At 40.1% G+C, this 14,689-nt stretch overlaps 1 protein-coding gene across 5 annotated transcripts in view; it reads right to left on the reverse strand.

The window, feature by feature from the left end:
• LNP1 (leukemia NUP98 fusion partner 1) overlaps nt 1-14,689 on the reverse strand; it is a 34,284-nt gene that overhangs the window by 2,197 nt on the left and 17,398 nt on the right. For 2 of the 5 annotated variants that reach the window (XM_026492135.3, XM_044381553.3), the window contains exons 2-4: nt 13,979-14,150; nt 12,592-12,780; nt 2,281-2,511 (exon numbers count right to left, since the gene is read on the reverse strand). In XM_026492135.3, coding sequence (XP_026347920.1) covers nt 2,281-2,511; nt 12,592-12,780; nt 13,979-14,098 — 540 coding nt within the window. In that variant the 5' untranslated portion in view covers nt 14,099-14,150. Of the gene's footprint in view, nt 1-2,280; nt 2,512-12,591; nt 12,781-13,978; nt 14,151-14,469; nt 14,680-14,689 lie in introns of those variants that run through there. The other 3 variants (XM_048215267.2, XM_048215268.2, XM_057306724.1) reach the window with 3 other exon arrangements.

Genomic DNA, 14,689 nt, shown 5'->3' on the forward strand with positions numbered 1-14,689 from the left:
TGATATAAAATATTTAATAAAATTATCTATCCTCTATGTTTATATATGTAATATGAAAAAAATTAAATGATTTTGTAAATTCCTAGCAGGTTTCTAGCTATTATATGGAACTGTGAGAAGAGTTCTTGAGTCAAGAAGTTGAAAATTCTAAATTGATTGTCTTGGCACTCAAAAGGAAGAGCATGGGAAATGAAATATTCGCTAACATTTGATATTTTAGGGATAATGTGATGAGTATCTCTTTAAATTAGAGAACTGATTTCATGTTCACACACTGTTAGGGCTTATATTATTAGCAAATGGTATCATGCAAGCAGTTACGTAAGATGTGTTGTTATATGAAATTTTTTCTGAGGACATCAGAATCAACAAAGAACAGTTCAGATTAAAATTTTTTTCAAAATACACTTATACCGTAACTTGCTCCAGAAAAAACTGATATGTCTCCTGAATTAATATAATTAATGACTTGAACATGTAATTTTAAAACAGGAATTTGTGCACTCCTGTTATATTCCTGCTGAAAGTTCATAATCTAAATCTAATCATGAGGAACTATCAGATAAACCCAAATTAGGCATCATTCTAAAAGATAACTGGCCTGTACTCTTCAGATGTCAGTGTCGTGAAAGACAAGGAAAGACTGAGGGACTGTTCCAGAATAAAACCAATGAAAATTGGTTGCCACACATGATCTAGAATTTCACTATAGAGAATATTATTAAGACAACTGGTAAAATGTGAACGAGATCAATAAATTAGATATAAAAGTATTATATTGGTGTTGATTTCCTGAGTTTAATTATTGTACTGTGTTTCTGTAACAGAATGTTCTCCTGCCCTTGTTTGGGGGGTTGGAAGAGGAGAGAGGATATAAGTAAATATAACACATTAACATTTGGAGGAAATCTAAATGAAGAATGGATTTTTTTGTACTACTCTTGAGATACTGTTCTAAGTCTGAAACCATTTTTTTAAAGAAACAATATAAAGAAAAGACAAAACAGGAACTCTTAATTAGATTTAGGTATGGTAACATCATTAGTTTTTGCTATAGTGTTCAACGATTCATTAGTTGCACATAACAACCAGTGCCCTATTCCTCTTTTGATCAGGTGGAGAGAGCAGCCTACTGAATGGGGAATCATACACAGGGTCACTCTCTGATAAAAGTGAGGTGCCACCTATGAGGCAAAATGCACGGAGACAGTCCCAACAGCCATCACTGCTAAGCAGAAAGCACTGTGTTCAGATGCGCAATGAGCTAGGAGGCAGCCACACGTCTTCCTCTGTACATCCACAGAACACAGCTCAAGAACCAGGTGGCAATACACCTGGTCACTTATTTATTCTGCCTAGTACATGGCAGAGACACATTATTATTCCAAAATAAAACAAAAAAACAAAAAAAAGAAAAAAGAAGTTATTTTGCTCAAGGCCACTCAGTGAACATGTTGCAGAGTTCAAAAACTATCCCCAAATTAACTGATCTCTAGTCTATCACTTTATGTATCATCAATGGAGTTTCCACTCTTCCCCCACTTCATACCTGTCTCTCCTTTGTGTTTTACTTAGACTCCCATAGCCCACTGTGAATGCCTGGACAGCTCATACTCCTGGATACTTACTAATGTTTAGAGAATTCCTTCCACGTACTTTTTAGAAGTACAGGGGACGGTGCCTGGGTGGCTCAGTCAGTTAAGCATCTACCTTCAGCTCAGGTCATGATCTCTGGGTCCTGGGATCAAGTCCCACAGAAGGCTCCCTGCTCAGTGGGAAACCCGCTCCTCCCTCTCCCTCTTTCATTCCCCCAGCTTGTGCTCTCTTTGTCATTCACTCTCTCTGTCAAATAAATAAATAAAATCTTTAAAAAAAATAGAAGTACAGGGGAACACACCACCATCATACACTATTTGCTACTGGATTAAATATGAAAGGACAGGAACAGTTGGGGTAGTTTTTCCTTCTTCAAATAGTGAAAGAACAAGTCACAATTACTTATAAGAGTGACAAAAATTGTCTCAAAGAACCAGAGGACCTCAGTGACAAAAACATTTCACCTATGGTTCTCCAGGAATTCTTCCTACACCAGGTATTTCCAATAAAAATAATAATAAAATTTATATACATCTGGGCTATCTAAAACTGTCATTTTTCAAACACCTCATCACTAGGCTGTAAATGAAGAAGTTAGATTTGTTCTCCTCAAACTTGGGGAGGATGAACCGTTTGGGTTTCCTTTTCTAAAGTGGTTAAATATTCAATAATTCTGTTACGTACCAAAGAGACAGAGCGTTTGGTTCTAAAGCACAGTTGCTGTTCAAAGGACTCTGAAAATGCTTGAATTTTGGAGTGGGCTCTTCCTTTTGATTCCAGTGGCTCCTTGAATGACTCATCTGCTGAGCATTTTCTGTAATCCAGCGTGCGGGTATGGCATCGAAATCCCTGGTCCTCATGAGAATGCCTTCTGCGATGGCTATCAGACGATGTGATTCTGGGAAGCGCAGGAAACTGGGAATACAGAATAAAAATTTTTTGCAATATAAAGAGACTGTACAATATTAGCACAGGGACAGAATATCCATAAATTACCAACTAAACAAATCTCATGTTGAACTGAAATTTTATTGTTTTGATCAGTAGGGCCTTCCTCCTACAATGAAGTAGGGTCATTAGTTAAAACATTAAGTAGAACTTCCCAAGACTAGCTTTGTGCATCCTTCAGCATTAGGGTAGAATAATGAAGCATTCCAAGCTTTAAATTGATATGTAAAAATAAATTCTGAAATTATAAAGAAAAAACTGTAATGAAGCCATAAATGTTTAAGAAATAATGCAAAGGTGAATATTTATGTGATTTCTATATGGAGAAAGAACTTCTAAGCAAAAGAACAATGGGAAAAGTCATAAGGAAAAAAATTTACTACATAAAAATAAAGCCAATGTGCATCACAAGCAATATAAACAAAATTAATGGTAGATTTTTAAATTTTAAAAATATTTGCTACATGTCAGTAATCTTTAATAGATATCCTGAAAATAAATAAGTATATCTCACACGCATACAGGCAAACATAGAGGCCATATAATACAATAACACCAATGTTAAAGTCATAATTAGAAAATAATTAAAGGACAGACAGCTCAGAAAGGCAATCTTGAAAGAAATGTTCTCTCAATTTCTCTCGCTTCCCAACCCACTCCAATCTAGCTTTTGCACCCAGGACTGATTTTGGTCAGGATATTGACTCAATGTCACCAAATTCTGTGCACTTTTGGTCTTTAATCATTCGGTAGCATTCAATCCAGTAGCCCGTGTGGCCCCCCGGAAACAATCTTTCCTTGTCTTCTACCACTGCATCCCCGAGGGTGATCTTTCTGCCACCGTGTTTCAGATTAGACCTTTTTGCTCACTTCTCCTCCTAACTGTTCATAACTGTTGGGGTTCCTCCAGGTTCTAAATTAGTCTTCCTTCCCTTCTTATACTGTCTCCCTAAATATCTCATCCTCAGGCTTCAATTTCTAGCTATCATCTGATTTCCTAATTTATATTGTTAGCCCAGACATCTCCTCTGAGTTTCTGCCCCCTCAAGTTCCCTCGTAGTATCCCACTGGCACTCAGCCTGACTTGTGCAAATCTGAACTCATCACTTCTGCTCCCCAAACCTGCTCCTCACGTGTGCCCTAACTTAGAAGATGGCATCACCATTCACTCACTCAGATCCGTAATTCAAGCCATTCTCTTGCCAAGCCAGTAGATTCCATCTCTCAAATGTCTCTCAAAAACTATCTACTCTTTTCCAGCGTCACTCTTACTACCGTAATCCAAGCCACCCAGATTATTTTTCACCCAGATTATAGAAGCAGCCTCCCCATTGTGAATATCCTATATCCACTCTTACCCATTTATTTCGTCGTTCCCACAACAGCCAGAGTAGTTAGAGCACTGACCAAGTCACATCTGATTGCTTTTTATTTTGTACCTCATCTTGCACCATGCACACTTTCAGTGATGGCCTCACTGGTTAGTCACTTCCTCTAGCTCACTTGCTCCTACCCAACACAGGCACTTTCACAGGGGGTCCTCTCAGCTCATGACCACTCACCACCCCACCCCATTACCCCAGGGAACGGCTAATCTCAACTTCAGTCACTCTGCACTTCCATAGAAACACTTTCCTACCACCCTGGGGGGTTCGGGTGCCAGTTAGATGCCCTGCTGGGGTCTCCTACTTCTCCTTTATGATACTTATCATGACCATAATCAATATTTTGGGTAATTTTGTTACATGTCTCTCATCCATTAGACTATATGCCCCATCACATCAAGGGCTACGTGTCATTCTCTGCTAGAATCCCAGTATGCAGCACTTTGCCCTATTCATAACATGAGTTCATTAAATATATAGCACCTGGCTGGCTCAGTCAGAAGAGCATGTGACTCTTGATCTTGGAGTTGTGAGTTTGAGCCCCACATCAGGTGTAAAGATTACTTAAAAATAAAATCTTAATTAAAAAAATGTATATATATAAGATGAATAAATGTATAAAGAATGAAAGAAAAAGAAATACCAACTGGTAAAAAATTGTGCCTACTAGTAGTCAAAAATTATGGAAAATGAAATAATATACAATTTCGTCTTTCAGGTTAGCAAAAAAAAAGAATGTTATTTAATGGTACCAACACTGGCCAGAGTGCAGGGGGATAGGCACTTGTCTTCTTTGCTGGTAGGACTACAAATACGTACATCCTTCCTAGAAAACTGTTGGAAATACGTGTCAGAGGCCTTAAAATACTCCCGCCTTTGGATCTATCCATTGCATGTTGTTATTTGCTGAATTGTATTCCTCTGCCCCAAATTCATATGTTGAAGTCTTATGTGAGTACATCTATACTATACATCTATAACTCTATTTGGAGGTAGGGCCTCTAATGATTAAGTTGAGACCATTATAGTGGGTCCTACTGGTTTGGCTGATGCTCTTATAAGTGAAAGAAATTTGGATACACAGAGAGACACCAGGAATATGCTCACACAGAGGAAAGACCACGTGAGGACACAGCAAGGTGGTCATCTGTAAGCCAAGGAGAGAGGCCTTGGAAGAAACCAAACCTGCTGACACCTTTATCTCAGACTTCTAACTGCCAGAACTGTGAGAAAACAAATTTCTGCTTTAAGTCACCCAGTCTGTGGTATTTTGTTATGGCAAACTAACACACATATCTAGAAACTTTCTATCAAACAATAATCAAAAATATGGTTAAAGACATGTAAAGCTACTAAAAGATAGGAGGTAAATTTGTGCATGTTTTTCCATTTGTTATAGGTAAGACATGGTACTTGGTGCTTTGGATGAATTGGGAAGCCAAACAGGCACATTGTCCCCCTCTTGGAGATTATGTTGGGAGATGGACATTAAACAAATAGGGCACATGCCTACAGCCTTGGCCAAACGCTATAAAGGAAAAGTTCAAGGTGCCTAGAGAGGATATAACAAGGTAAACTTATGTATGTTCGGGTGGGTGTTGGAGTGGCTAGGAGGGTCAGGGGAGACTTTTGTGAAGCTTTGATGATTAAGATACAATCTGAAGGATGAGCAGGGTTAATTAGGGAACAGGGAACACGTTTCTGCCTCAGGATGAGCCCCATATGTTCAGACGCCCTGCCACAGAAGAGCTTGCTAGAGTGGAAGGAAAAGAAGCCTGTTGAGCATGACCGTCTTGGAGGAGGGAGGGAGGGGCAGGGCTTGAAGTAGGGTAGTATCATAAGATGGGTAATATATACCCAAATGCCTTGAAAGTTTTTCTTTGTGCTGTGGGATTTTTTATTTTTGTTTTAGTATTTTCCAAGTTTTCTGCAGTGATGGCGTATTATATAATCAGGAAAAAAATGATACTTTCAAAAATTGAGAATGAGACACAGAAGGACAAATACTGAATGACTGCACTTACATGAGGTATCTAAAATCGTCAAACCCAAAGAAGCAAGAAATAGAATGGTCTCCGAGGCCTGAGAGAAGGGAGAAATGGAAGTCACTAATCATTGGGTATGAAATTCCAGTTAGGCAAGACAAGTGAGTTCTGGAGTTGTACTGTACAGCACTGTGCTTCTCGTTAACTTAAATGAGAACTTAAAAATCTGCCGAGAGGGTAGATCTCACGTTAAGTGCTCTTACCACAATAAAACTTGAAAAATAAAACTTAAAAATTTGAGGCTGGGAATGAAATGAGGATGTTATGCAAATGTTCTCTTCCATTGAGGGGCCTAAAAAGAATGGTAAGTGTTTTATCACAATATATAGAGAGTATACACTTAATAATCTCCTATCAGATAGGTCTTTTGGTTCGTTTGTTGTGGTGTGTGACTTTGTGGGAAACAGGCTCAAAAGAGCTCTCTCATTGATTACAGGGAGAACTCCCATTTTTAAATATGTTTACGTACCATGCAAGCTCTACTTTTGGGATTTTATATGCCCTTCCAATGGAATTTTCCTGACAAAGACACGAAATAGTGCCCTTCATACATAGCTTGCTTTGGCCAAGTATGCACTTGTCACCCGCCAGCCACGGACCAGGCCTATAGCTCTCCCTCCCACACTGTGAGGCAGGTTCTGCCCTGTGGAATGGGATCCCTTCACTCTGAGCTCACCAGCTGGGGTCCCAGACGACAAAGCCACAAACACAAAGGGCGCTGCAGGGGCCACCTTCAGAGCAGTGACCACCCTGACATGCCTTACAGAAGAGTGTGTTCAGCACCACAGCTGTTTCCACTGCGACCCCAGAAAACAATTCCTGTCAAAGAAAAAACCCTCTGCACTTTCCGACCCAAGGCATAGGTTCTCACTTAAGAAGAAATTAGTGGGAGGCAGGCAGCTCCTGGGTGGCTCAGTAGGTTAAGCATCTGCCTTTGGCTCAGGTCATGACCTCAGAGTCCTGGGATCAAGCCCCTTCTCCCTCTCTCTCTGCTGCTCCTCCTGATTGCGCGCACGCGCTCTCTCTCTCTGTCAAATAAATAAATAAAATCTTTAAAAAAAAATTAATGGGGTGACTGGCTGGCTCAGTCAGTGGAGTGTGTGACTCTTGACCTCGGAGTTGTGAGTTCGAGCCCCATGTTGGTTGAAGAGTACTTAAAAACAAACCTTTAAAACATTTTTAAAAAATTGGTCACGTAATATTGTCTCCTGAAGAGTTTAACTACTTGATATTCTTTATCCTGGCTTTAACTGCAATCACCTTCAATTGTACCCGTCCTGCCCTCTGTGTAAATGGAAGTACCCGAGCCATCCATTAACAGCAAGTTAAGGAACAATGAGGAGAAAGTTCCAGGTGCTGGGAGAATAAGACCCATGTTGAGTCATAGTGTACCAGGCTCTCTGGGGACCACGTCCTTGATCTCTAACCTCAGAACAAATCCTGGAAGGGAATCATTCTTCCCCTATTACAAATGAGGAAAATGAATCTTAGGTCAGCTAAGTGACTTGCCTAAAACTTATATGACTTAACTCAAGAGATAAAGTGGCATGCCTAAAAGTCACATCTATTTTTTGAAGTAATAATCTTAAACCTTTATCTTCAACAGCAGCAACAACTTCATTCTATTTCTATGTGAAATTTCCTGTAAATGTGACTGCTGACAATGACCAGTTATAACAGAATTCTATTACCAAACTAATAATAATTTGTAGGTCTTTAGGAATTAATGTAAAAGAATTTTATGTGAGGAATATTTTATAATGGAGTCTAATGCTATCATAAGAGCCAAGAGGGTTGTAAATTGCTATCTATGGAAACAGCATTGGGAGGAAAAAAAACCTCAAATGTTCAACTGGTAAACAGTAGAGCTCTTTTAGAAATAACAAAGGTCAGCTCAATACTATCCACAGAGGATATTCTAAACTACTGAGTAAAATATTTTTTTAATTGAGGAAATAAATAGACCCTGCTCTGTCAGACTGTTACTCAGTAAACCCTTGGGACACTGTCATCAAGACCCTAACATAACCCACAACTAGCTAAACAAAGGAGAGTGGTAGGTAGAGCTCCTTGGAGCTTATGGCACTATGCCTCATGCACCTGGAATCTTCTCCTAGGGAACAATTCAAGGACTTGTCTCGCTCACCCAGGAACTGGAGTAACCAAACTAAGTCCATCTAAACCACATGCCACTGAGATCATTCCAAATGACATTAAATGCGGTCTTGCACAGTAGTATTTTCATCACTAGTCTTCCACTGCCCAGTGATCATCATTCTTGGTATGGACACCGCTTAGCTCAAGCTGTCAGAACAAAATACCATAGACTGGCTGGCTGGTTTAACCAATAGAAATGTACTTCTCACAGTTCTGGATGCTGGGAAGTTCAAGATGAAGGAGATGGCAGATTTTGTTCCCAGTGAGAGCCTTCTTCCTGCCTTGCAGATGGCTACCTTCTCTCTCTCTGCTTGTCTGGTCTTTCCTCAGTGCATGGCAGTGAGGAGAGAGAGAGAGAGAAAGACAAGCTCTCTGGTGTCTCTAGGAATCCCATCTGATAGGCCCCTCATGAGCTCATCTATATCTCATTACCTCCCACAGGCGTCATCTCCAAATACCATCCACTGTGGGGGTTAGGGCCAATCCTAACATCAGGACAGTAAAGCATATGAATTTGGTGGGGGTGGGGGAGACATTCAGTCCATAATAGAACATATGCCATATGCCAAACTTGAATATAAAATTACCTACTGTCTTCTCACTGTAGTATAAACAAGAAAGAAACATTAAAGACAATGAGGGAAAGGCAAAATGAAAGACTTTTTGCAATAATTAACTGAAGCAACATCTGGGGAAAAAATCCAACTTTCAACACTTCCAACACATACTAATAAGAAACACAGGTGCTTACTAGGTACCAGGCAATGTCCTAATTCCACTAGATAAATCACTCTTTGAATCTTCACTATACCCTTATGCGGTATCCACTACTACCATCGATCCCCTTTACGTATGGGGAATCTGAAGCAGAGAGAGGTAAGTGACTCAGTCAGTTATGCTGCTAGTGGTAGACCCTGCAAGGCTGCCTCCCTCCCCCACCCTTAGCCGCTTGACTCTGCTGCCTTCCCAGCGACTCCTCTACATCTAGTAGAAGAGAGAAAACAAATCCATAGAACATTACGCCAGAAGTCCTTCTGCAGAGTCGTTACTCTTGCGTGAATCTATCACTAGTTTCGGGGCACCTGGGTGTCTCCCTTGGTTAAGTGTCTGCCTTGGGCTCAGGTCATGATCTCAGGGTCCTGGGATCAAGTCCCATATCCGGCTCCCTGCTCAGCGGGGAGTCTGTTTCTCCCTCTCCCCCTGCCCCTCCCCCCAGCTTGTGCTCTTTCTCTCTCTCAAATAAATATATAAAATCTTAAAAAAAAAAAAAAACTATCACAAGTTTCATGTTGGGGATTAAGGCATTGTCTCCTATTGAAATGAAATAAAAATTTAACCTCAAAAACAAGAAACTACATTAGTCATGAAACTTTAGGGTATTCCCTCTCTTCAGGTTTGTGAGAAATCCTCTAAGGGGACCATGCCCCACCCTGTCCATGGAGTGAGCAACTGCAGGAGAACCACTCCTGCAGTGAGATACTGTAATGATGAGAGTGTGTAGCCATGAGCATGACCTATGCAGGTCATTCAGGGATAAAACTAAAAATTAAAAATATCTTCTACTGCTTTAAGTTGAGAATATGAAGAGAGAATACAAAAAATGGTTAAAGGTGATTATTTTTTAAAAGAAAAAAAATCCTTTGGGTACACACAGGTAGAGACTCATATTATATCCCCTCAAATGATATCATGTGGGCAAGCACGTACTGTGCCTACCCCGGAACACAGAGGAAGCACTGGAAAAGTCCGTCGGGAGTTAGCAAAGCCCTAGGCCAGGTGACTCAGTTCCTCCTGGGAGTCCTTTCATTTAGCATAATCCTCCCTTCCACCAGGCCCAACAATGTTAAGAGAACCATGCTAAGCTGAAGAAGATGACTAGAGAGCTGCATAGACTAAAGTATTAAAAATCCACTTTCAATGAGCAGAGTAAATAAGGAATATGGGAACCGTTTTACTTCAAGTTTGTATTCATGTGGTGCTGGAGGTAGAAGGCATATCCATTCACTTCATGAAAGAGACTTCATATTACTGTCCTTTTTTCCCGAGAACAGGACAGTAAAGTTAGATTTTTTTAATTTACTTTAAATCAGCGATCACGATTATTATACTGAGTCTTGTCAAAAAGTAGTGTTCTCTGAGAAGAACCAAGCTTTACCCCTTGTCTGCCTTGTTCTTTCTGCCAGATTTGTATTTTCCACTAGACCAGAAGTTCCACAAGCACAGAGATCATGTATGTCTTCTTGTACCCTCTAAGCCTATAGTGCCTAGCGTAAGTGACGCCTGGCACATAGTAGGTGTTCAATAAATATGTTCAATGAACCAAGCCTCCATTGCTATGGTTTTGCAGGAATCATGAGGCTAAAAGCCATTTTAGAAACCACATTCAAATGGGAAAGGAAGGGGAAGCTCTTCTCTTCCTATGCATATAATATATAGATGGAAATAGGTTATTAATAGGTTGTGGGGGGAAGACCTTAGATGGGAGCAGTGGGGAGAGAAGAAAAGAGACAAGGCTAAAAGTAAGCTTTTCAAGTTATTGATTGAGCTCAAAGCAAAACACACGCACACAAATGAAAACCTATCTCTTATCTCTAAAGTAAGAAAAAGCTGAGCACATTTTAGAGTTAGAAAAGCTAAGTATCTAACTATAGGCTTTCGTCATAAATATATGGTGTTTTGTGACTGGATCTGGGCATTCAGAGCCCTGACTATTTCCAGGACTCTGCCCACGTTGCCCTGGGTCCCCTGCTCTGTGTTCTACACTCACACTCTCTCTACTCTACTCGGCCAGGTGCTCATTTTTATTCCATGCTTTGTCTCCTTAAATAAACACATACTTTCTGCATGTAGTCTGATAATTGTGGAATTCACTGTTGACTTAGAGAATCTAAGCAGGTTAATTCAGGCAAATGCTCGAAGCGAATATGAGCAGGAAGAGATATACAGACCCTGTTAGAAATGCCATACATAACAAATCTTGCTAGTCCCCATAGTTTAAGGCAAACAACATTGCAACCTAAAACTGGATTCCCTAAAAAGGGTGGATTATCTCTGGTTTAAAAGTCTAAGAGATGCTAAAATGTATTCAACAAAACTGTATTTTATTAGTCATGTTTCTTCCTTTGTTTTTGTATTTTCAACAGTTCTAAAGGGCTGTTGAGATAAATAGCTAATCACAGTTTTTCTCTTTGTTTCTCCCTGGTTCTCACTATCTGGAAACTGGAAACTAATTGTACGTCTGGTTCACACATTGTGAATACCTCACTTGGAGCGGAACGTAAGAGACTAAAATGAGAGTATGATAAGCAGGCGTTTATCTACAACAAAATCACGGACTCTTAGAGCAAGAAGAGCTCCCGGAGATCACCCAGTCCAGCTCTCTTCTTTTTTACATAAGGAACCTGAAGCTCAAAGAGCTGTTGAAACTTGCCCTTTGTGCCTCAGTGCGCATTTGGTAAGAAATCTATCCTCAAATATTTGTGTCTTAAAGAGGTCTTATTCCTCAAATTTGCTGGTCACTGGGAGTAGAAGACATTGCCATGCCCACTGTAATATCCCTCACGGGCATTTTGCATCTGGGAACTCTGAGGCTAAAACTGAAATAAAATAACATTGCCCCAAAACATACGCGGTTCTGGGGTCGACAGAAGCAGAAGTTTGGGGAGGTATTCTCTATAGCTGGAGTCCTAAGTGACTTGTGAAAAAGAAAACCTATATCCTTGCTGTGTAATGTGAAGCAGGGGACGCAGGTCTCTGCTGCAGGGTCTTCTAGCCCTGCCGTTGAGCAGAGAGAACCTCCGCCTGAGCCTGCTGCTGAGACCTCACTGGTCAGCCCCCCCGCCCCAACCCGTTCTGTTCTCAGGAGCTTTCTCCTGCTTGCATCCTGCCCCCTAGACACTGGGTGCTCTGCTTCCCTATGGAACAGTAGGGCTGAGAGCAGAAAAATTTGGGTTCCCTCTCCCCTCGGGAAACCCAAGGGGAACCAGAATTAAAAGGATATCAAATTTATCAAAGGTAGTGATTTATTATGTGGAATCCTCAGTTCTTCAGAGGTCATCAAATCTCAGAGCTATTTTCAGTATTTCAAAAAAGACTCGGAAATCACACATTGACCCACGCCTGATGCTGCACAGACTAATTTATAACATTAAGTTTCTTTCCTTTGGCTCGAGTCATATTAACCCTCAGGAAGATTGTCTCGGGTTTATCACGAGCTCTGAATAGTAGTTAAAGATATCTTAGGATACTAAAAATGAAGAAATCTTTACCTAATAAATGAAATTCAGGTCCCCTGAAGGACAAGATAAAATAATAAAAGGGACTTTTGTGGGTATAAAAAGGTTTAGAAGCACTGATTTTTAAACAAAGAAGATTTTATACCAAAGGCTTCTTCAAAAATGATCTAATAGAAATCCCCTCCCCTAGTCCAGCTCTCCCCTGGTTCTCTGATCATAACTCACTGGGCAGGGCAGGGAGGTTTTCCTGTAAGTGGCATCTTGTGATCCGTGACGGTCCCGGAGTCCTCTCTCATTTTCTTCTATCCAGCTGTGACCCCAGAAGCTGCTCATCCATTTGGCAAAAGACACATCATCATCATCATCATCTTTGTGCTCCATGGGTAGCGGATTCAAATTATCGAAGGCCTGTCCCTAAATTTGAGAGAAAGAAATATCATCCAACAGGGCTGACTTGATGAAACCCAGGATCTCCCCCAAAAGACAAAATGAAACTGGTATTTTTGAATGTTCTCCGATAATGGGATTCTTAAGGGAGAAAGATTTACTAAACAACCACTTCACCATCAGGCAGCCTCGGGGAATGTCTATTTATAAATTGTGCAGCCCACATTCCCTCCCCTCCCCCTGTCTTTTTAAATTGAGGCTTTTTAATCCTTCCATTGCTGGGGCTTGTGCCTCCAAGCCTAAGGGTGGGAAGCACAGTCCACAGCCTGGTTTTCCCTGTGCTTTGCTGCCGGTGGCATGTGATGGCATCTCCAGCTGTCAATAATGATGGAGCATGACCCTTACAATATGCTTGTCAGCTCCAGGCTAGCTCTGAAATGGGGCCACTTACAAGGGACAGACTGACCACTGCCTGCAAGATGGCCAGCTATTGGCATGTTATATCTACTGCTAGATATACTCCTAATAAATAAAATTGATATTGATACAAAAATCCAGCTCTTGGTTTTAAAGGAACAGTTTTTTAATTGATGTATTATTTATATCTGTATAAATAGTGCATGGATAATGTACAAACCTTAAGCATACAGTCTGATGAATTTTTACATACATATGCCTATACCTAACCACCACCATGCAGGTGAAGAAGACATAACACATTTTCAGCACCCCAGCTGGCTCCCTTTTTCCTTCTTCCAATCTATCCTCCCTCCAAAACGTTATGACTTCTGACCGCTGTTGCTATAGATTAATTTTACCTGTTATTGAACTTTCTTTCAATGGAATTATACAGAATGTATTATTTTGTGTCATTCAACATTATGTTGGTGAGATTTAGCCATATTTTTGTGCTAATGGTAGTTGATACTTTACAGTACTACACTGTATGAATATCCCACATTTAAAAAAATTCAGTCTACTACTGATAGTCATTTGGGGTTGTCATTTGGGTTGTTTCCAGGTGGGAAATAAATATTATATATATATTTTAGTGGGCTTTTTTTTTTTGAAATAACAGGACTAATAAATTAAGCCCCTCCTTTGTGCCAGGTATGAAGTGGAATATCTTACATATGGTATTTTCATTATGACAACACTGTGACTGGGAGATTTGTACCTCATTTTATAGATAAGGACATTGAGATTCAAATAGATCACCACTTGCCTGAAGTGAACTTACTACTAAGCAGCACAGCCAAGTCTGAAGCACGGAGTAGAATAATGAAGTCCAGACTCTTTCCACCATTCCACCAGTATTCCAAGAAACCTTTGATAAAGCTTGCATTCTTAGATGGAGGTATTCCTGATTGTTTTCTATATGTAAACTCTTCCTAGAGCTACAAAAAGAGGGGCTTAATAATTGTGATCAGTGTTCCTAGAGCATGGTACCACAATTTCTAAGTTACTAAGGGAAAGTAACCAAAGCATAAAAGAGCTTGCAACATTTTTATTTCTTGTTTTAAATAGTGAGAGATACAGGCTTGTTACTTTGTAATATTTTTATTACAGAATGCAGAGAGCCTGTTTTCCAATGACCCAGATGAGAAAGGAAAAGTTATAACTATATAACCGTATGCCACCACTGTTGATTGTTAATAAAGAAAGAAAGGTAACTTCTGTTGGGGAAGCAGGAGCAGGTATGTCCACAAAACTTACCTATAGATAAACCTCTTCTTTTCTATTCCTCTTAAGACAGAAATGGCTGTTCTTCCAATTTCAGAAACAATAATAAATAAATCTATGATCAGGGGATGGAAAAGCCAGAACAGGTCATACCTAATTATTGCTTAAATGTATTTTGAAGAAAAGAAATATGACTTTATTCTAAAACCTCTTTGAGTGACATCTATCTCTTGGAGTTCTGAATCCTTCTTTT

Source organism: Ursus arctos, unplaced genomic scaffold, assembly GCF_023065955.2.
Source record: "Ursus arctos isolate Adak ecotype North America unplaced genomic scaffold, UrsArc2.0 scaffold_4, whole genome shotgun sequence".
Lineage (NCBI taxonomy): Eukaryota > Metazoa > Chordata > Mammalia > Carnivora > Ursidae > Ursus > Ursus arctos.